Source organism: Podarcis filfolensis, assembly GCF_964270895.1.
Source record: "Podarcis filfolensis genome assembly, chromosome: 8".
NCBI lineage: Eukaryota > Metazoa > Chordata > Lepidosauria > Squamata > Lacertidae > Podarcis > Podarcis filfolensis.
In genome coordinates this window covers 10,678,969-10,701,845 of record NC_139611.1, presented here as the reverse complement: position 1 = coordinate 10,701,845, position 22,877 = coordinate 10,678,969, and the positions used below count along the sequence as shown (strand labels likewise).

Sequence of the window (22,877 nt, the reverse complement as noted above, 5' to 3'; positions counted from 1 at the left end):
CCTCTACCTCACCCTATAAAAAGCAGGATTCACAACAGCAGTTTGCACAACTAACTAAGGGAGATAATAACATGACAAAAATTCAAAATGGCAACAATTGCACATCAATTCATAATCTCTTTTTTTAAAAAAGTTTACAGTGGTACCTCGGGTTAAGAACTTAATTTGTTCTGGAGGTCTGTTCTTAACCTGAAACTTCTTAACCTGAAGCACCACTTTAGCTAATGGGGCCTCCTGCTGCTGCTGTGCCGCCGCTGCACGATTTCTGTTCTCATCCTGAAGCAAAGTTCTTAACCAAGGTACTTTTTCTGGGTTAGCGGAGCCTGTAACCTGAAGCGTATGTAACCCGAGGAACCACTGTAGTTCAATTGCTTCAGCAAAATGAATGAACTTGCTCCACTTTTCAAAGTCTGATGGTCATTGACACCTCCAGTGGCCCCCAATATATTGCCCCCTGCCTCTTAGCACCCCCTTGGGTAAGACAAACACCCCACCCCACCCCCATGATGCTGCTGCCCATTTTAGGAGCCACCAGACTAAAACTGTGTCCCAGATAGGTTTGTTGGAACACAGAAGTGTTTTTAAATGTGTCAATTCCCTTTTTGGTAAACAGGGGAAGGATAGCTTTGCGGGGAGATGGGGTCCTGCTGTTGTACCAGGGCAAAAGTCCAGGAGCCGGGCATGATGCCAGCGCAAGGCCGTGAAATGCCAGCTACTGAATGGATGCCAGGAGGGCTTAGAGTGCATTTGGCCGTGGAGTTTGTAAGAAGGCAGCTTTGCTCCATCCAACCAGGGTACGGTACATTAATACAGGTCTCTGGGAGGAGAAACAGCAGCAGAGGAGAGACTTTGTGTATGGGATGGGGTGGGGAAGAATAGTTTTATGTTCTGAGAGGGTAGAGAAACACCACTACTAGCTTATTATTACGATTACTTAGAGTGGGATTGAAATCAGATTCAAGACAGTGGGTGGAAATAGCGCCAACTCATACAGGATTGTAGTCCTTGTTTACAGAGTAGGCCTCTTGGAATTACGGTAATTGCAGAACTGCAGAGCTGGAAGGTTACATCCCAAATGTATAGGGAAGTATTTGATGTTTTATTCTGTTTTTAATATTCTGTTGGGAGCCACCCAGGGTGGCTGGGGAAACCCAGCCAGATGGACAGGGTATGTATAAATAAATATAATAAATATAATAATAATAATGAGGGACGCGGGTGGTGCTGTGGGTTAAACCACAGAGCCTAGGACTTGCCGATCAGAAGGTCGGCGGTTCGAATCCCCGCAACGGGGTGAGCTCCTGTTGCTCGGTCCCCGCAACTGCCAACCTAGCAGTTCGAAAGCACAACAAAATGCAAGTAGATAAATAGGTACCGCTCCGGCGGGAAGGTAAACGGTGTTTCCGTGCGCTGCTTCGGTTCGCCAGAAGCGGCTTAGTCATGCTGGCCACATGACCCGGAAGCTGTACACCGGCTCCCTCGGCCAATAAAGCGAGATGAGCGCCGCAACCCCAGAGTCGGCCACGACTGGACCTAATGGTCAGGGGTCCCTTTACCTTTACTACTACTACTACTACTACTAATAATAATAATATTCTAGTCCAACCCCTGCAATTCAGGAATCACAGCTCAAGAATCCCTGACAGATGGCACCAGTGAATCATTGCACTGTAGCGTTGGAAGGGTCCTCCGAAGTCATCTAGTCTAACCCCATGCGATCCAGGAATGGAAGCTAACTTAGATCTGGTCATTTAGATGGCTCTGCTCTGCATAGTAATGAAGCCGGAGGTAACCAGCAGAACCGTGAATGATTGTCAGGGACTTCCTTGCCCAGATTTTTTTTTTTTAAGCGGCAGCACAGTTGGGCTGGGGGCGGGAGGAGAGCCAAATAAGTCGACCGTGCAGCTCAGCCTTCGTCAGCCAAGCGGACTACGGCTCCTATAGCTCCCAGTTGCTACCATCTGATGGGCACCGCTCTGGAGATTACGCACGCCGGGAGGAGCGTACAAGGCGGGGGTGGGTGGTGCGGAGAGCTTTACTCCCGGGAAGGCGTGCAGGGCTGGGCCGCCGTCCTCCGGCTCCTGACCAGCATAGAACCGGCTCGATATTCCTTTGGGGGCTTCCACGCCCGTGGAAAAACCAACCAAACGCATCTCGCCTTTTTTTCCTTTCCAAGCTGCAGCGCCTACGAAAGGGGTGTGCTTGTTCCACGTGATTAACGGCATCAACAACTCATCTGCATAATATGCAAATGAATATGCAAATGAAGGAAGTGGAACAGGGCGCTTTGGCAAGGGATCTTTCTTTAATCCTTCCTTCCCCCCGCGTCTCCCTCCGCCTCCGCTAGCAAGGCGTCCGGAGGCCGGAGGGGCGCGTGGTGGCGCGGGCATGGACCTCTCGGGACGCAGTCCAGAGGCGAGGGAGACAGACGAGGGGGGGTGTAAAAGGGTGTCTACCCTAGCCACGCCCCTTCCTGTGGATTTTTTTCTGGGTCTGGGGAAGGGGGGGGGAGGAGGGGAGAGATGCGCAACATATAAGCTGCAGCCGCCGCGTTGGACCGCATCAGCAGCTCTCGGAGAGGGTGAAAGCGGCGTCGCACCGGATTCGAGTTGGTGAGTGAGTGCGCGCCGGAGCTTCGATCCCTTTACTCAGAAGCTCAGTCGGCAAAGCAGGAGACGCTTAATCTCCGGGTCGTGCGTTCGAGCCCCACTTTGATTCCTGCGTGGCAGGGGGTTGGACTAGATGACCCTTGGGTCCCTTCCAACTCGACTAGGATTCTGTGTGCGTCCGAGAGAGAGGAGAACACATAGAATAGCTGTCAGACCCTTGTCCAGCTAGCTCAATATTGTCTACACAGACTACACTGGCCGGCAGTAGCTGTCCAAGATTTCAGGCAGGAATCTGTCCCTCCCGTTTGGAGATGGCAGCGGGGATTGAACCCGGGGATTGAATCACTGAGCTACGGCCCTTGCATAAGTTCCGCCGGGAATCGTCTCCTGGGGATGGGCGCAAGGCAAGCGCGGTGACGCGTAGCTCCGTGCGCCCTGGGCGCAGCGCTGGGCGCTTTTGGAGAGACGCGTCGTAGCTCCAGTCCTGGCCTGCTGTTTGGCGCACGTCCTCCTTAAGGCGATACACACCCCCTGGATGCAACGGGGAGGGAGGGACGGAGGCTGCCCCCAGAAGCGCCCCGGAGAGTAGCAGCAGCGGCAGTCATCTGCCCGCCCCCCTCCCGCAGGGTGTGCTATATCCGCGGGATATCCGCGCCACCTTAGTTGGGCATCGCTTTGAGAGGGTGCCTCCGCCGCCGCCCACGCGCCTCCAAATCTCCTGGAGGAGGGAGAGAGGGAAGAAGAATGTTGCTGCCAGTGCGGCCCCCCCCCATCAGGAAAGAGGGAGTCAGAAAGGGCACTTTGCACCTGCTCAGAAGCGGTCTTCCATTAGGCTACTGCGGAGGTCAGGACCCCTCTGCAACAGAAGAACACCTTTTGTTAAGGGCGATTGGGTGGGATCGCCAATTGTAGCCTCCAGCTGCAGAGGCAGTCTACCTTTCAGCGTCAAGCGCTGGGAGAGGTTGGAGGGGTGGGCTCTTGCTTTCTCGTGAGGGATTCCCACTGGACAACAGTGAAGATGCAGGATGCTCAGGCTGATCAGATAGGGCTGCTTTGGTTTTCCTGTGCTTTGATACCCTGAGATGAAATTGGGAGCTGGGAGAGAGGCCTGTCTTTCTCTAAAAAAACAACATCAGAAGAGCCTGGCTGCTGGATCAGGCCAGAACCCGGCCCAGCATCTTTCTCTCACAGCAGCCAGCCCCAATGCCTCTTCTGGGAAATCCAAAAGCCGGACCTGAGTGTGAGAGCAAAACTCTCCCTACTTGCAAAATTCTCCCCACTTGGTATTATTCAGAGGCCACAAACAGGTAGGAGGAGCCTGGCCATTGTGGCTAGTGGCGGTTTCCCCCGTTGCCATGGCAATAGGGTGATGGTGCTGAGGAGAAAGACACCCTTAGGCGGGGGCAGAGTTTCTAATGGCTTCTAGCCTGGAAGAATCTTTAAAGGTGGGGTGAGCTGCCATGGGTCATCAGGCTTCTGCTGGCTGATGTGATGCCCTTGTGCCCTGTTGCCGGATTCTGACTCCCATCATCCTCAGCAGCTAAGCTGGCCAATGATCAGCAAGGATAATGCTGGGTGTTGCAGTCTAGTAATATCAGGTTCAATTTTCCCCAACACCCTCCAGTGATTTCCCATAGAAGGGGATGTGCGAAAGGTTTCTTTCTGACCTGTTGGGAGAGGGAGCTGTAGCCTCGTGGCAGAACACCTGCTTGGCATGCAGAAGGGCCCAGGCATCTCCAAACGAAAAACCCAGAGCCTGCTGGACCGGTGGTCTGACTTAGAAGAGGGCATCCTCTGTGGTTTAAAATCAGCTCTTTGCTTAGAAGCATGAGGACTGGAATCTTAGGGCTCTATAGCCCTGGCATCTCCAGGTAGGGCCGCAAAAGACCCGCTGCCTGAAACCCCGGAGAAGCTGCTGCAGATCAGTGCAGACAATACTGATCTTGATTGACTCTCTGTAAGACAGCATCCTATGTCCCTGTGCTAGAAGGCAGCAATGCTATGTGTTGCAAAAGGGACTGGGCTCCCTAGCTGGGGTGTGTTTATATACGTGTGAGAGAGAATGAGTAACTGTTCCCTGGTCACCTCCCCTCGAAAAGGGTTTTATAGCATTGGAAAAGGTTTACTAAAATGGCCGAGGGGATGGAGTGACAACTTACAAAGAAAAATGGCAACGTTTTGGACTTTTTAGGTCAGGAAGAGGTGGCATGATGGATATTTATAAAACTATGCATTGCATTAAAGGTAAATGACCCCTGACAGTTAAGTCCAGTTGCAGACAACTGTGGTTGCGGCACTCATCTCGCTTTACTGGCCGAGGGAGCCGACGTTTGTCCACAAATAGTTTTTCCGGATCATGTGGCCAGCATGACTAAGCTGCTTCTGGCGAAACCAGAGCAGTGCACGGAAATGCTGTTTACCTTCCCGCCAGAGTGGTACCTATTTATCTACTTGCACTGGTGTGCTTTCAAACTGCTAGGTTGGCAGGGACCGAGCAACGGGAGCTCTCCCCGTCGCGGGGATTCGAACTGCCGACCTTCTGATCGGCAAGCCCTAGGCTCAGTGGTTTAGACCACAGCGCCTTCTGCATCCCTTTTATGCATTGCATAGAGAAAGCAAATAGAAGAAAGCTGTCACCCCTCTCTCATAATACTAGAACTCGTAGACTAAGCTGAGGGTTGGAAGAATCAGGAAAGTCCTTCTTCAGGCAGTGCATAGTTAAACAACGGAACTCCCTGCCACAGGAAGCAGTCATGGTTACCAATTTGGATGGCTTTAAAAGAGGATTAGACAAGGAGGAGAGGTGACTCTACTTTGCCAAGTAGCAATGCCAGTTCCTGGAAACCGCAAGAAGGGAGAGTTGGTCTTGTGTTCGAATCCTGCTGGCTGACTCCCCTTGGGGGCATCTGCTTGGCCCCTGTGGGAACAGGATTCTGGATAGGATGAGCCACTGTCCTGATCCACAAAGGCTCTTCTTATGTTCTTACATTCCAGGGGTGAGCAGAAAAGAGGAACAGCTTGAGCCAGCCCTCTTTCCTAATCGGAAAACAGGCCAGCAGTTGCTTGCAGGAGGACTTTGGATGTTGGGACAAGAAGTTCAGAACAGCCTGTCCCTCCCTTTGCCGCCCACATTTCCTGAACCTGCCTCTTTCCCCGAATGGGATGCTCTGTAACTCAGCTTCCCTTTAGATCTTCCATTCTGGGACAGACGTTTGCACTCTGCAGCCTCCAGACGGAGACACACCCCATGAAATGAGCTGGGGTTTCGGAAACGCGATATGCGTATGGGAGAGGGTCACTGGGTCGGGAAGTGTTTGGCGAGGGTGCTGAATGGCCTTGGCTCCTTGCCATCTCTCTGCACTCCATGGCCTCTGTCCCAGTGCCATGTGACTTCACATGCGTCAGCTGAGAAGACTTTGGTCCTGGGAAAGAGAGTGTGTTGTTCTCTCTCAAGAGGAACATATCTCTCAAGCACACACACACACCCCAGTCTGATAAAGGGTTTGAGAGATGCTTTTGCCTTCTCGAGGACGGGGTCTAAGACCCTGGGCTGCATCCGACTCAGAGTAAACCCACTGTGATTAATGGAGCCAGCTAACAGCAAACTGAACCTTTCGTGTCATTGACCCAGTCTGGTGCAATGCCCAGCCAACAGAGACCCAGCGGACGCCTTTTAAATGGATTTTCTATTCTGCCAGGATTATGCAGGCAATTAGGAATAAATCCAAACCGATGGATTTAAACAGGGCTATTTTTCTAGAAAAAGAGGTGCCAGAACTCTCCGTGAATGCCTCCCTTGTTCTCTTAGAATGGCAAATTGGGTTCCTGTTAGTTCCAGCTGCAAAATAGCCTTTATTAATTTATTATTTTATTTGTTTGTTGAATTTATATACCGCCCTTCACCTGGAGGTCTCAGGGCAGTTCACAGAAAAGATCACACTATATAAAATCAAAATAAAAGCAATAACCCAATAACACCCACCCCCCAAAAGAGCCACATTTTAGAAGGGTATCGCATGTCGATCAGGTCGACCAAAGGCCTGGTTAAAAAGGAACATCAAAAACGTTCCTTTTCAACGTTAAAAAGGAACATCAAGGAAGGAGATTATGACTAAACATCAGGAAGAACTTTCTGGCAGGAAGAGAAGGGAACCAGCTCCCACGGGAAGTTGTGGACTCTCCTAGAGGGTTTAGCTAGATGACCTACAAGCTCCCTTCCAATTCTACGATTCATAGAATAGAGTAGATTAGAACTGGACTAATTATTGACCTGCAACACTCAAGCCCAGCTTTTTTAGATTCCCCCTCCCTGGTTACAGCCGTGATTATTCTGGGTTGCCCTTTTTCTGAACTTCTCCAAATTGTGGGTGGTGAATCTCACTCATGGTTTAATAATATACACAAACCTTCCCTGGATATTTTATTCCCCCCTGCTTGTTGCTTGGCTGAAGTTCGTCATCTGAAATCTAAGGCTGCATAGGTTTATAGCCACACACACAAAAAACCAATTCTGGGAACTGTAGTTTACTCCCTGCAGAGCTACAGTTCCCAGCACCCTCTGCAAAAAGGAACTTGGCACTTGTAGTTTTTCCTTTGCAGAGTTACAATCTCCAGAACCTTTAACAAAAAGAATCATGCGGACTGTAGTTTACCCTTCACAGTGCTGCAATTCCCAGCAGCCCGTACAAAAATATTATTTTTTGGGAGGTCTGTTTTAAGTGTATGGTGTTCCCACGGCCTGAGAACCTGGCTAGTGACTCCCTGTAAATCTCTAAACATCCTTTCTCTTCTCTCCAGTTACAGAGTGCAAGGTCCTCTTGAAATCCAGCAAAGATGTGGATGCTGTCTCCCCCTTCTGGTGAGTCTCAAATATAGCTCAGTTTCCCACTCACTCTTCCTGGGCTGTTTCTTACTCGTGGATGGTTTTTGATGGGTGGAATAACCTTCCCCACCCCCCACCCCCTGCTTGGGAACCAGAGAGGAAGGAAATTTCCCAATGTTGTTTCAAAAAACGTAGTCTTGTGACTTGATTTGAATTGTTCTGGCAGCCCCTGTGCTGAGGAATGCTTCCCCATGGAGGCGCTTCTGACACCTTTGTTGCACTGCGTCTTATGCTGAAGACTGCACCTCTTTACCCTGGCCTCTGACACATGAAACACACGCACTGTATTAGAAGACAGCCTGCAAACTGTGCTCAGCTGATTTCAGTGTTCGGATTGCATCTTGATAGCTCAGTTGGTTAGAGCATGGTGCTGAGAACCCCAAGGTTGCAGGCTTAATCCCTGTAAATGGATCCTGCATAGCAGGGGGTTGACCTAGATCAGAGCTCTCAAAACTTTTCATGTTGGTGACATACCTTTTAGACAGGCATCATTTTGCGCAACAGTAATTCAGTTTTGCAGGGACGCGGGTGGCGCTGTGGGTTAAACCACAGAGCCTAGGGCTTGCCAATCAGAAGGTCGGCGGTTCGAATCCCCGCGACGGGGTGAGTTCCCGTTGCTCGTTCCCTGCTCCTGCCAACCTAGCAGTTCGAAAGCACGTCAAAGTGCAAGTAGATAAATAGGTACCGCTCCGGCGGGAAGGTAAACGGTGTTTCTGTGCACTGCTCTGGTTCGCCAGAAGCGGCTTAGTCCTGCTGGCCACATGACTCAGAAAGCTGTCTGTGCACAAACGCCGGCTCCCTTGGCCTGAAAGCAAGATGAGCGCTGCAACCCCATAGTTGCCTTTGACTGGACTTAACCATCCAGGGGTCCTTTACCTTTTAACTAATGTGTCACAACACACAGTTTGGAAAACTCTGGGCTAGATGATACCAGAAGCTTTTCTTTTGGGAATTATAGGTACAGAACTACCTAAATTATATAGAAATTTATTTATGTATACTACTACAGCAGCAAGAATGCTACTTGCCCCAAAGTGGAAAGAAGCAGAAGTCCCAGTAAAGGAAGAATGGATACAATAACTTATGGAATATGCAGAAATGGCAAACTTACCAGAAGAATAAGAAATCAAGATAGCAGACTTTTTATAAAAGAATAGAAATGGTTTATTGAATATTTACAGATAAATTGTAAACAGATAAAAACATTAGCAGGATTATTGTAATGACCTGCAGTTTTATAAGAGTATTTATTTACAGTATATAATTAAATGAGCAAGTTAAATGAACTAAAGGCAGCCCTGTTTAGGGAAGCTTTTAATGTTTAATAGGTTATTGTATTTTAATATTCCGTTGGAAGCCACCCAGAGTGGCTGGGGAAACACAGCCAGATGGGCGGGGTATAAATAATAAATTATTATTATTATTGTTATTATTATTACTACTACTTGCATATGCAGAAGGTATTAAAATATAAATTAAAGGAATTGCAGAAAGAGGGGGAAGGAAGTCAAATTTTGAAATGTTAAATTGATTGTAAAACTAATGAAATGTATAAATTTGAAAAGTATAAATAAAAAACTAAAAAAAGAGAGAGAAAGCGAAATCTCCAGGATATTAGGTTGTATCCAATGCTAGCCCTACTCCAAGCAGACCCATTGAAGTTAACAGTCACAGCTGACTTGGGCCCATTAAATATATCTATGACTCCCAGGCTGAGGATCCACCATATGTCCTTAAAAAATCAGTACCCTTTAGCTGCCAGTATCAAAGGCTGGTGCCATCAGTTTGTTGCGGATACTGTTTACAGTCAATCCGTTCTGGGTGTCTCCCACATTCCCAAGAAGGCAGAAGGGTCAAGTGGTTGCAGATATCTGTGAAACATCTGTTCCTCTCTGGTTCCTCTCCCTTCCGCTCTGTCCTTGGAGGTTTTCCACGGAGCTCTCTGATCCCAGGCACAACCCGTTCTTCTGAGCTTCGACAAATCGGAACTGACTTAATTATGATTATTTTCTACGACTCTTTCATTACTTCAACGGCCATCAGCCCCCTATGCATAGTATAAGTACAGAAACCTGCCTCAAATGGCACGAGTTGGGATCCAGTTTGCCGAGGAAAACTGGCTACGCTTATATATTTGTTGCTCAGAAAAATCCTAGAGCTCCTTCAGAATTCATGCCTGGTGTGATCCGGTTTGCCTGAGGTTGTGTGAATAATAATAATAATAATAATAATAATAATAATAATAATAATAGCATGTGGGTGGATTTTTGCTTTTTTGAGTTTGCTTCACTGTAGTTATAAATAAGCAGAATGGTGAAGAATTTGGGGAAGGGGGCATTTGAACTGTGGTCCAAAACAGTTGGAGGACATTGGGGAAGACTGGATTGCAAGCTTTAAAGCAAAGCAGGATGCTGTGTCTGTTTGGGAGGTGGGAAGGCAACGGAATTTGGGGAGGGATCTTATGGCGAGGAAACAGGGATGGATACTAAGCGTTGCCAGACCTCCACGTCTGACCTGAAGCCTCCAGGGATGCCTAGCCTCCTCCGGGTGGCAGGTGTAGGGCTTGAAATCTCCAGGTGGGTGAGAGAGGCTTGAATAATACATTTAAATATATTAAGAAGGCTGTTTATGCAGCCTGCAAGCTTCAGCCCAGCAGGAGCTGGCTACAAATAGAATAGATATTTTGGCAGGTGTGTGTGTGTGTGTGTGTATCTGCCCATGTCCTCTCCCAATTAACCTACGTCTCTCGGGCCTGCCCCTGTGACATCACTGCCCTCCCCTGTCCCAATTAACCTCCGTCTCCAGGGGATGCCCCTCTCCTGTGATATCACCAGGGGATGTCCCTAGGTCTCAGGGTTTGGGATGCTGCTGCCAACCCTAACTGGGACCATGAACTACACAAATATCCTTCTGTTCATCTGGGCAATGCCAAAGGATTCTCCCGCTTGCCTTGTTTTTGTATCTCAAGATCAGCCTTCAGATCATCCAGTGGCCGAGTCCGACTCACATGTGGCATGAAGCTGCCTTGGCCCATCTAGGCTGACTGGCAAGAGGCTCTCCAGCAGTTTCAGGCTGGAGATGCTGCTGGGGAACGGAAGCTGGGCGGCTTCTGCATGCCAAGCAGATGCTCTACCACTGAGCCAGGGCCTCGTCCCAAACAGAGGGAAAGGAAAGGGCTGTAGCCCAGTGGCAGATCACCTGCTTGGAATGCAGAATGTCTCCGGTGCAATCCTCAGCAGCATCTGCAAGGAGGTCTGGGAATGTCCCCCTGCCTGCCTCAAAATGTGCGGACCTGGGAAAGCCAGCTGGTTGTAAATGCAACAGAGACCAGGCCATCCCTTGCAAACTATTATGGGATGGGCATTATGAGAAGCGGGTATGTTGGAACACTGATGTCCTTCCCAGCACCCTCTCCTTTGGTATCTGCCACCTTCTGCATCCGCTGCCACCCATGAACTGTCTACAAGGACTGCCCCATATTTGCAGCCAAGTCCCAGAAGCAGCGAAGTCCCCCCACCCCCCACAAAGGCCCTCACTGGTCCGCTTTCCATCCAAATTCAAGAGCAGCTTTCTGCTCCTTTTGCCAAAAACATTCAGCCAGCATTAAGTCTGTGGAGAGATGGGGTGGAATCCAGAATTACGGGTATGAAACAAACAGGGTTTATTAATTGCCTGTTGCATTGTTATCCAGTGAAACTGGGGCTGGGGACATTGCAAATGGGAGCCACGGGTATGTCTTCAAGCTGCCAACTCTTGAGTTTTATCTGCAGCTGATAAATCTCTGCGTGGAACTGACATCTCTTAACTGCAGAGGCACAAAGTCCTCTGGTTTCGCGTAAAATACCTGTGGCCTGCCTTGTTGTTTGGGGGCAAGGCACAGATATTTGGGGACACCGACTCTCTCCCAGTGATGGTGCGAAAACAGTCGCTGTTATCCATCCCTGGCTGGAGCAGTTGACTCAGTAATTCTCTCCAAGTTCACAATGCAAGTACTTGCAAGTTCCGAAACGAAGAAAGTGTGCTTGAAAATGTTTTCAGCTGTGTGATATAAATACAGTGGTACCTTGGTTCTCAAACTTAATCTGTTCCGGAAGTCCGTTCCAAAACCAAAGCGTTCCAAAACCAAGGCACGCTTTCCCATAGAAAGTAATACAAAATGGATTAATCCGTTCCAGACTTTTAAAAACAACCCCTAAAACAGCCATTTAACATGAATTTTACTATCCAACGAGACTATGGATCCATAAAATGAAAGCAATAATCAATATACTGTACTATAAAATAAATAAGTATTGTAGATGATAAAATTTAAAATTAATTTTTTTCTTACCTGCACTGATGATAGTCATTGTTTGGATGGAGGGCTTTTATCCATTTCCGCAGTCACACAATCAATCAATCAATCATAGCTGAACTGGGTCCCACACAGTCACAAAAATAAATGCACCGAAAAAGCCTCAAAAACGCAAAATAAATAGCAAAAACAAAAGCGCCAAACTTAATCTGTTCCGGAAGTCAGTTTGACTTCTGAAATATTTGAAAAGCAAGGCATGGCTTCTGATTAGTGCAGGCGCCCCAGAAACAATAGCCGACGACCGCATCGGACGTTCAGCTTCCGAAAAACATTCGGAAACCGGAACACTTCCGGGTTTTCGGCGTTTGGGAACCAAGGCATTTGAGAACCAAAGTACCACTGTATAGAAATCAGTCCCTTCGGCGGGAGCACCAATCTAGTTACTGCTGGGTAGTGCTTTCAAGTGAGGAAGGGTATGCTCAATCTAAAGTCCGTCACTAAAAAACCACCCTCATTTTGGATGGCGGGCTCTATACCGATCAATCACTGTTATTCAAGAATGTGAACTGTTGGTTTTGGAAGAAAGGAGGGGGAGAAAGAATGAGGTGGTTGTTAACTTAAGCACAAACACAATTGCTGCCCCAACAATCAGTTCAGCTCTTGAATGAGCAAAATGCATTTCCGGGTTTTTTGCATTGGGTAGAGTTCGGAGGGGGGCATCTGTTCAGGGGTTGGACTGGATGCCCACTGGTTTTCCTTCCAAATCTACCATACCATGGTTCCGACGGGTGCTTTTTGATCATGGCGGTTTGGTGGGTGCCCAGAGGTGGCAGAGGGATGGGCTCAAGCAGTTGTGTGTGTGCCTGTGTGTGTGCGTGAACCCAGGTTTCACATTCCTGAGTGATTTTTTAAAAAAATTATTTTTTTCGGGGTTGCTCTGATCTGCTGTTTTCTTTCAGATGAAGAATCTCGCGAGCTTTCCGGGATTTGGAAACGCGACAAGGGCAGGGTGCAAAACATGCTAGTAGGACATGTCCCTTCTCACACTTTCTCAAGAGTAGACCTTTCCCCCTTGGGGTTATGATAAACTATAATCTATTTTTAGTGTTAGCAAGTAGGGCTGTTAGTTTGCTGTGGTTTTTTTTAATGAATTGTGAGCGGGGCTGGTCTTTATGTTTAAAATTGGGTGGGGGGAGAACGAGAAGAGAAGCATCACTAAGAACAAGATGCTTGTTTAAGAAACGGGATCGTCACAGCGCTGGGAGGCAAAAGCTAACGGGATGGGCTGAGCTATACCTTTGCATGTGGGCTGCTGTTCGCTTCCTTCTGTGCTGATACTTCACCTTCTGCAAAACCTAAAATGCCTCTTACTGTGTTTGGTATAAAGCCAGCTTGGTACCATTTTGGGGCATGGGGGTCCCACTTCCAGATTTTGCCTGCATGGTTTTGCAGTTCTGCAAAGTACCTTGCCACTTTTAAAGGCTTCCCTGGGTTGGGTTGGGAGGCAGTAGATGCACCCAGGAAGCAAGATTCACTGGCGCAATGTTTGCTAACCAGGGTTAAGGCTGAAGACTCACCTGGCCCAGCAGTTAGGGAGGGGAGGTATACCCTAAAGCTGTGCAAAGTTCTTGGCAGGCTGTGCTTATGGCTTCCCCCACCCCAAAGCATGGGGGGCGGAAACACAACTTAATGCGTGCCCAATCTCACAGGGGGGCATGGAGGTGATGCAACCATGGAGGGAGGTTGAGCATGCCTTAACAGTGCATGTTAATCTGCGGAACTCGTTCCCACAGGAGCCAGCAATTGCCCCGACATAGAGGGCTTTAAAAATATTAGACAAACTGCAAGTGGGGAGAGGGCTCTGGTGCTCGGATTTTACTTACCCACTGTCCTGATCCAGCAGGCTCTTCTCATGCACTAATGGGAGCCAACACCAGGGGGTGCTGCTGGGATCATCCGCCACCCTCCAAATGGCCAGTGTTTTGGAGGCTGCCCAGTCGCAGGAGCCAAACACCCGTTGACTTTTCCTCCTCCTGCTGCCTTTTGGGGCTTACGGAAAATCTCCCTTTCAAACTGAGAACAAAGCGTTAACTTTAAAGTCCAGGTAGATCTCTATCACTCTCTTACAATTTAGCAAATTGTAGGATAATAATAATAATAATAATAATAATAATAATAATAATAATAATAAAATTTATAACCTGTCCATTTGGCTGGGTTTCCCCAGCCACTCTGGGCCGCTCCCAACAGATTAAAAACGGAATAAAACATCAAACATTAAAAACCTCCAGGTACAGGACTGCCTTCAGATGTCTTCTAAACGTCAGGTAGTTGTTTATTTCCTTGACATCTGACGGGTGGGCGTTCCACAGGGCGGGCGCCACCACCGAGAAGCATAGCTGTCAACTTTTGCCTTTTTTAAAGGGAAATTTCCTTATTCTGAATAGGATTCCTCGCAAGAAAAGGGAAAAATTGACAGCCATGCCGAGAAGGCCCTCTGCATGGTTCCCTGTAACTTCACTTCTCCCAGGGAGGGAACCGCCAGAAGGCCCTTGGAGCTGGACCTCAGTGTCTGGGCAGAAAGATGGGGGTGGAGACGCTCCTTCAGGTATACTGGACCGAGGCCACTCAGGGTTTGCTTTAAAGGTCAGCACCAACACTGAATTATGCCTGGAAACGTACTGAGAGCCAAGTGGGTTTTTCAGGACCGGTGTTATGTGGTCTTGGTAGCCACTCCCAGCCACCAGTCTAGCTGCTGCATTCTGGATTAGTTGTAGTTTCCAGGTCACCTTCCAAGGTAGCCCCACATAGAGTGCATTGCAGTAGTCCAAGCGGGAGATAACTAGAGCATGCAGCACTCTGGCAAGACAGTCTGTGGGCAGGTAGGGTCTTAGCCTGCGTACCAGGTGGAGCTGGTAGACAGCCGCCCTGGACACAGAATTAACCCTCACCTCTATGGACAGCTGTGAGTCCAAAATGACTCCCAGGCTGCACACCTGGTCCTTCAGGGGCACAGTTACCCCATTCAGGACCAGGGAGTCCTCCACACCCGCTCGCCCCCTGTCCTCCCAAAACAGTACTTGTGTCTTGTCAGGATTCAACCTCAATCTCTTAGCCACCATCCATCCTCCAACTGCCTCCAGGCACTCACACAAGTCGGTCTGGCCCTCTCCTCCCAAAAAGCATAAATTATGGGGTGGTGATCTGCCCGGTCACCCCTCCACTCAGCTCCCATTGGCCACTTCCCAACATTCCCCTTAAGGGATTGGAGGAGGGCAGATGGGATGGAATTTTAATGCACCCAATTTTAATGCCTGCCCCTCTTTGGGGATGTATGCTCGGCGCATACGGGACATCTCTGCCTGGATCTCCCCCTTTCTTGCTCACTCCTTCCTCTGCCGCCTTTTAGGTATATTCCAACACACCAAGAAGCTGTTCCTGAGCGATCAGGCCGGACGGGCACAGGCTCTGGAGTTCCTGCGCCAGAATGTCGCCAACTCCATCTCTATGGCCAACCTGGTGATGGGACTCTCGTCTGTCCTTTGCAGTCTGAATGGGTAAGCCAGACCCTTGGCATGTCCTCCAACATTTCTCCTGTGAAACTAGGGGTGTCTATTCAACAACAACAGCAGCAGCAGCAGCAGCAGCAGCAACAACAACAACAACAGCCCACTAATCTGACTAGGTTGCCCCAGCCACTCGGGGAGGCTTCTGTTATAAGAAAAAGCCTGCTCCTTTTCCCTTATGGGGTATCCAAGAGTCCATATAGAGTCCTTAAGTGGGTTCCCTATCGGTAGGAGAAAATAACAGAGGCCAGCCAGAGAATATTGAGAAGAAAAGCAGCTAGTAAGCCTGATCTTTATTCAACTGTTGCAACAGGGTCCTCACTCACAACATGCATGGTATGCACGCCCTTATATAGACTTTTGAAATTGCCCACCCTGTACCCCAAGACCACCTCCCAAAACATCATACATACATCACAGAAGGAGGCAGTCTACAGCAAAAATCCTGTCTGCCAGGATACCTGGCAATGGTCACTAATTGCTTTACCTGGGCAGCCTGGCTATTCTTTTGTGATGGTAAATACCTGAATCCAGGTCACAGGCTCACCCTATTCATACACAAATACACCCTTAACACAGGTAAGAAAAGACAATGCTTGCAGAGAAATGTTTGAGGTCAATTTGGGAGAGTCCAAATGGTTTGGGAGAGTCAAAAGTGGCTTCAGGATTGCTCTCCTGTACTATTTCAGACGCGTGGTTTATATACTTACGTATGTGTTTACCTTGTAAACTTATGAACATTTGGTTTATATATTTGAGACCTTAAATTCTTATAACACTTCCAACATATAAAAAAAATATAAACAAGGGATTGAACATTTAAAAACTTCCCTATACGGGGCTGGCTTCAGATATCTTCTAAAGGTTTTATAGTTAGTTATCTCCTTGGCTCGGGGGGGGGGGGCGGGCGGGGGTGTTGCATAACTCCATACCCTCCAGCATTTTCCCGATTTAAATAGGGAAAAGTGGGACATTCCAGAATCAAATCAGAAACCAGGACGGATTTGTCAATCCGGGACTGTCCCTTGGAAAATAGGGACATTTGGAGGGTCTGCCTTCATCCACACAGGGTCATGTGTCACTGCGCAGGAGGTGGGGCCAGGGTCGAAGACATTTTGATAGGCCCCGATCCCCTCCTCATGCGCTTGACCGCTCCTTGCTTCGCTTGGCGGCTTTGGGAACATTGAGGCCGCTCAGCAGGGCAGCTGTGGCAATGTGTAACAGGACTCTCCCGTCTCTCCCCCCACCAGGCAATATAATTATGCATGCTGGCTGGTCCTGATCGGATTTTTGCTTGACCTTGCGGACGGCGCCGTTGCCAGGCAGCTGAACGCTTGTTCCGCGCTGGGTAAGTACCTCCTTGCGAAAGCCTCCACACTCCGGCCTTGGACATGCACTGCTTAGCAAGCTCACGAGCGCTCATCCGGAAGATCTCATCGGATCAGATAGTTAGGCAGGATGGCATTTGCTCGCACAAGATGTACCAAAAAGGGGATTAGAGAAAAAAATTTTCCAAGGAGGAAAAAGCTAGCGATGGCTGCTCTCCGCCAGCGATGAATCAGACAGGCACTCTCCCTGTTAAGTTTTGGGTGCCAGGTCAAAATAAGCCTCATTGCAGAAAGCTTTTGCACCGTGAATGCTGTTCTAATGTCTCCACTGGGACTGTTACAGGTGCACACATCACTCGTTCTGTAAGATATCCATCTTCTAGTTTACTTTGGAACTCCCTGCCTCTTGACGTCAGGCAGGCTTAAAACATTTCTGTTTAGCCAAGCCTACCCAGACATTAGGGGCGCGGGTGGCACTGTGGGTTAAACCACAGAACCTAGGACTTGCCGATCAGAAGGTCGGCGGTTCGAATCCCCGCGACGGAGTGAGCTCCCGTTGCTCGGTCCCAGCTCCTGCCCACCTAGCAGTTTGAAAGCATGTCAAAGTGCAAGTAGATCAATAGGTACCACTCCAACAGGAAGGTAAATGGCGTTTCTGTGCGCTGCTCTGGTTCGCCACAAGCGGCTTAGTCATGTGGCCACATGACCCGGAAGCTGTACGCCGGCTCCCTCGGCCAATAGATGAGCACCGCAACCCCAGAGTCGGTCACGACTGGACCTAATGGTCAGGGGTCCCTTTACCTTTACCTTTTACCCAGACATTTAGAAAGCTGGGGTGTCTTTGAATCTGGCTTTTAGCTTATCAGTTATTGCAAAAAAAAATTTAACCTTTCATACTGTTGGGGTTTTTTTATATACTGATCATGTCATCGTTTTATTCTTCTTGCAAAGTGCTTTGAGATTATGCTGTGTTTGTACAATCAAGTGGTATGTAACTTTTATGAAATAAGTACTTTTCTGATGTTTCGAGCTATGTTTTAAATCTTGTATATTGTATGTTTTAGGGTTTTAGGATTATTATTATTTACTGTAAGCTGCTTTGAGTCACAGAATGGAAAACACAAATTCCTTAAAGAAATAAATACGCTGCCCTCTGTCGAAGGCAGTATGCTAGGAATCACAAGTGGGGAGACAGCCATCGCTTTCAGGCTTGCTCAGTTTCCCCTTCCGATACTGTGCTCTTTATTTTGGGCTGGTGTCTTTATGCATTTTCTAGAGATATAACTGTATTTTTAATTATTCTGGTACCCCTTCCCAGGCACTTTTTTGGGAAAGGGGCGGCGGGGCCACCAATATTTATTTATTGTTATTCATTGCATTTATATCCCAGCTTCTCCTCCAATGAGCCCAAGATGAAGCATACAGCTCTCCCCATTTTATCCTCCCAATAACCTTGCGAGGTGGGTTAGTCTGAGACACAGGAACTGGCCCCTCAGCGACCTTTATGGCTGCACGGGGGATTTTGAACCCTGGTCCACCCAGGTCCTAATCCAGCAGCCTAACCACCATGTCACACCGGCTCTCGTTATGTACTGAAGTTCTCACCCTGGGCCAGCAGGGGGATACTGTAGATAGTTTTCACTCAGGTCCGCATATGCAAATAAGGAATTGAAAGTGACGTTCAGTGATTGGATAGTTACAGAACATTGTTACTGTTGCTTTGTAGTTGAGCTCTATATAAGCAGGTTGGCTGAACCCTTCAGTTCAGTTCTGTTCTGACCTGTGAATAAACAAGAGCTGTTTGAAGAATCGCTGTGTCGCCCAATATGTTCACCCACGACTTAACACTCATAATAAATTAAACCTTCGAGTTCGATGCCTTCCAGGGGGCCATACTGGAGAAACGTCACTACGTATTTTGGCCTCTACGGGTTGCTCATCTTGTCTCCTGCCCAGGGCTAACTGGCACCTGTCTTTGACATTCTGTAGGTGCCAAGCTGGACGATTTTGCTGATTTCACTTCATTTGGGCTGGCCACTGCCCTTCTCCTGCAAGCCCACGGGATCCTCGACGGCCTTCTGGTGATCGTGTACGTCTTGGCTGTGTTCACGCGCCTGTGTTTCTTCTCTAGCGGTGAGTCCACAGCCGTGGCAATAACATGGCCACGTTAAGTTTGGCTGCAGGGGTCATATTCGCTAGTTACATATATTCAAGCAGTTTAACTTGCCACTCCTCTTTCGATGGGATTTTATTTCCTTTTTACCCCTTGGCAATCAGCATCCTCACTACTGTTGTTGCGTACAAAAATAAAATAAAATCCTTTTCTCTCTAGGAATGTCTGGTGCCATAATACCTAAGAGGAAGACATCAGGCTTTTTGATAAACTTTGAAACAGTTTTTTCAATTCATTATATATAAGTTCCCAAAAGCTCTTAATTTTTTTGCAACCCCACCACATGTGGTACATTGTTCCCTCTTAACTATCTACACCTCCAGCATAAATTTGAGTTGGTTTTTCTACATTTTGGCCAATTTGCTAGGAGTGATGTACCATTTGTATAGCATCTTCATAAATTTTCTTTTACAGTAAAACAAGCCGTAAATTTCAGTTCCCTTCTCCATAAATTTTCCCATTCCGTCATCTGTATGTTCTATCCAGGGCCGGATTTAGGTCTGATGAGGCCCTAAGCTACTGAGGGTATGGGGCCCTTTATATGTCCAGCTGTCCTTCGTCAACAACAAATTTTCACTGTTTTTATGTTGAATATATGCTATATGGTAATTTATGGACCTAATAAGTATAGTTATACCTCGGGTTGAATGTGCTTCGGGTTGAGCGCGTTCAAGTTGAGCTCCGCAGCAACCCGGAAGTAACGGAGCACGTTACTTCCGGGTTTTGCTGCTTGCACATGCGCAGACGCTCAAAATGACGTCATGCACATTCACGGAAGCGGCAAAACGCAACCCGCGCACGCGCAGACACGCCATCGCTTGTTACGTTCGCTTCAGGATGCGAATGGGGCTCCGGAACAGATCCTGTTCGCATTCCAAGGTACCACTGTATCTAAAGCCATTTTATTTGTTTTTTATCTTATATTTTGGAAATGTACATCCATTTTTTTTTTTTTTAGAGAGTGGGGCCCTAAGCTATAATTTGTTTAGCTTTCATGTAAATCCGGCACTGGTTACATCCAAAGTCCTTTGCCCACTGCACCATAACCAATTTTACTTCATCTTCTTTTATTTCCCAGTCTAACAATAATAGCCTGTACATTCTGGAAAGTAATTTGTCTTTATTTTTTAATAGACCTTTCTCTAATTCTGATTTTTCTGTCGCAAAACCAATGTTTTTTTTTAATCTCAAAGATGTCGTTCAATTGGTGGTATTGTAACCAATCTTGATTTTTGTCCTCTGCACATTAGTTTTGCATGTTTCTGCTTCTGTGCATCCACAGGAACAGTTTGCTCCGAGTCAACTCACCACCTCCCTTTCCTCTCCTCTCCTTAGGGATGCCGTTCATGTACCGGGGGCTGCCCTGCCCGTACGGAGCATCTGTCCTGGCCGCCACCTACCTCCTGACAGGGGGCAACCTGCTGGTGATGCGTATCATCGCCATGGTGATGATCCTATTCATGGTGGACCAGGGCTTCTACCCTCACGACAAAGTGCTGGAGTCTCAGCCCTGGAAGAAGGCCGTCTTCGCAGGAGGTGAGTGCAGAGCAGCGGGCCCCTTCAGCTCAAATAATGAGGATACCCTCATGCTGTGATCTCTCTCTCTAACTATCCATCTGTCTACAGATGATAAACCTTTCTAAGATGGGTTTGTGCAGAAACCTTGTCATCAGGTCACAGCAAAATGTTATCTTAGCTGTGTGCATCGCAGGGGTTTGGCTGGATGATTCTACAATTCTGCGATTCCATGATTCAGTTCAGCCTGAAAATTATGGAGAACCTGCAATCCTTATACAGTCAAACCTCGGTTGTCGAACGAAATCCGTTCCGAAAGCCCGTTCGGCTTCCGAAATGTTCGACGACCGAGGCGTGGCTTCCGATTGGTTGCAAGAGCTTCCCGCACTCAAACGGAAGCCGCGTCAGACGTTCGGCTTCCAAAAAACGTTCAGAAACCAAACTTCTGGGTTTTTGAGGCGAAACGTTCCAAAACGGAGCCGTTCAGGAACAGAGGTTTGACTGTAGAAATGATTTTTCCCTGCTTCTAGATTAACTTGCATGCTGGTAGCCTGGAAAGCCTTTGTCCAACAATCGTGGACAAATTGGTGTTTCTTTGGTTATTTTAAACCATGTTGATAGGCTTCAGTCTACATGCTTATTGTCGAAAGTCCTGGTGGGGAACCGTTGGTGGCAAATAGTCTAAAGAAACTATATCAGAATAAATGAAATTTAAAAACCAAACATGCATTTTTCGTTTTTGTGGAAACAGAATTTCACGCTGAAAATCTTTCGCTGCTTGGGGTTGGTCTGGATGAGCCCTGGGAGTCCCTTCCAACATTACAATTCTGAAATCTCTCTCTCTCTCTGGCAATGCAGGGATCTTGATGGTGATGTTCTCTGCCACCTACTTCGCCTCGCTCTACTACCTGCTTTGGTCCTCGTCGTATATCTTCTTCCCAACTGCTCTGTGGAGCCACAGGGTCTAACCTTGCTTGCATGGTGTCATGCGTGGACAGACAGCAGCTTTCCACCTCGCTGTGGGGCAATTGCCCGGTGGGGCCACCCCCTCCAGGACCCTAAAGACCGGCCTACCCAGCGTTAACATCCACGCATCGCTTAAAACCTTCCTAGAAACATTTCCACTGTCCTGACTAGGAACAGAACAACTGTGAGGTCTCTGCCGTGGGGATGGGATTTCTGCCCTGCGAAGGCTGGGCGTCTAGGGAGCACAGTGGGTGATCTGGCTAACACTCCCAAGCCGCACTTTTGGTGTACATACAAATATACAGATTCTTTACATATGTATATAGAAAGAGAAAAAGATTTACAATGAGTTCAGCTTTTTTAGATTTCTATTTTTTTAGTCCACAATTTTACTCACTGGTGGTTTTTAAAGAACTTGGCCTCCAAATCTCGTCACCGGCTAATTTTTTTAACTAATCCAAGGATAGGTCCCTGCAGCCTCGCCAGAAAGTCTTCTTTAAACAGAGCATCTGGATTTTCAACGTACGAATTAGCTGGATTTGAAACCTTAAGAGGGCTGATGAAACACCGCAGGATCACTGCTTGTGGGGTGAAAGCTGGCCCATGGGGGAAGGGGTGGTGATTACCTCCTGAAAGGCTTGGTGGTCAAAAAAAAAATTGAACCCATCAAATTACCTGTATAGATCCTAGATTTGCCGTTCTCAGATTGGGTGTATCAAATACTTCTGCCAGGGAGCACCGTCAATGTTTTTGTTTTATTGATCATATTACTGAAATATTTGGAAAACTTATTTCCTGCCCCCATCCCCCAGGGGATAATAATGGAAAGGGAGATGATTTGTGTTACTGGAAATATACATTTGAGATGCATTCTTTTGTTTTGACATTTTTTTAAAAAATAAACTTTGAAAAACACTGTTTTTGCTGTCTGGTATTGTGTGAAAAGGGGTTTCTTTTTTGGGGGGGTACAGCTGCAAGAGGAATGGAAGGTTTGCGAAGGGGAGAGACCTCCATATGGAGTAGTCTCCCAGAGAAGAGGCACCAGCTGTGTCAAGTGGAAAAAATGAAACCAGCTCATTTCTGGAACCAATGATGATGATGATGATAATTATTCTGGGTGGCTCCCAACAGAATATTAAAAAGGTGATAAAAGATCAAACATTTAAAACTTTCCTAAACAGGGCTGCTTTCAGATGTCTTCTAAAAGCCAGATAGTTATTTCCTTGACATCTGATGGGAGAGTGTTCTACAAGGTGGGTACCACTACCGAGAAGGCCCTCAGTACCAAGAGATCTCGTATGGATTTAACAATCTGTCTCTGGAGCTGGTCTGAATAGACAGATAAAAAGGGAAAGCCAGAATGCGTGCAACAATTCGTAACGGCAGCATTCAGATCATGGATAATTTGAGTGGTACAAAGGATGTTCAAAAAAGAATGAAGGGATTGGTCAGCAGGCCTGGATGGGGTGTAGGAAGAACTAAAGGAGCAGGATGGCTGGAAGATTTCTGCTACGCACCGTATTTTTTGCTCCATAAGACGCACC

General features: G+C 47.7%; 1 protein-coding gene across 4 annotated transcripts; it reads left to right on the top strand.

Moving 5' to 3' along the window:
• The first annotated feature begins 1,859 nt into the window (after positions 1–1,859).
• TMEM269 (transmembrane protein 269) lies at positions 1,860–22,249 on the top strand. 4 transcript variants are annotated; one of them, XM_083629686.1, is made up of 9 exons: positions 2,516–2,612; positions 7,407–7,467; positions 12,745–12,809; positions 13,689–13,889; positions 15,195–15,342; positions 16,602–16,699; positions 18,669–18,812; positions 20,188–20,388; positions 21,226–22,249. In XM_083629686.1, the coding sequence occupies exons 5-9, from the start codon at positions 15,293–15,295 to the stop codon at positions 21,333–21,335; spliced, it is 603 nt and encodes a 200-aa protein (XP_083485812.1). In that variant the 5' UTR covers positions 2,516–2,612; positions 7,407–7,467; positions 12,745–12,809; positions 13,689–13,889; positions 15,195–15,292; the 3' UTR covers positions 21,336–22,249. The 4 variants fall into 4 exon arrangements, with proteins under 4 accessions (XP_083485810.1, XP_083485811.1, XP_083485812.1 ...); XM_083629687.1 differs by having other exon boundaries at positions 13,686–13,889; XM_083629685.1 differs by lacking the exon at positions 13,689–13,889 and having other exon boundaries at positions 2,036–2,612.
• The last annotated feature ends 628 nt before the right edge of the window (positions 22,250–22,877 follow it).

Bases quoted from the DNA above. Each gene is read 5' to 3' on its own strand.
- TMEM269 (XM_083629684.1), top strand. From the start codon at position 7,443: ATGTGGATGCTGTCTCCCCCTTCTG. The intron at 16,700-18,668 runs GTAAGTACCTCC...GACATTCTGTAG, and splicing joins GAACGCTTGTTCCGCGCTGG to GTGCCAAGCTGGACGATTTT. The intron at 18,813-20,187 runs GTGAGTCCACAG...TCCTCTCCTTAG, and splicing joins CCTGTGTTTCTTCTCTAGCG to GGATGCCGTTCATGTACCGG.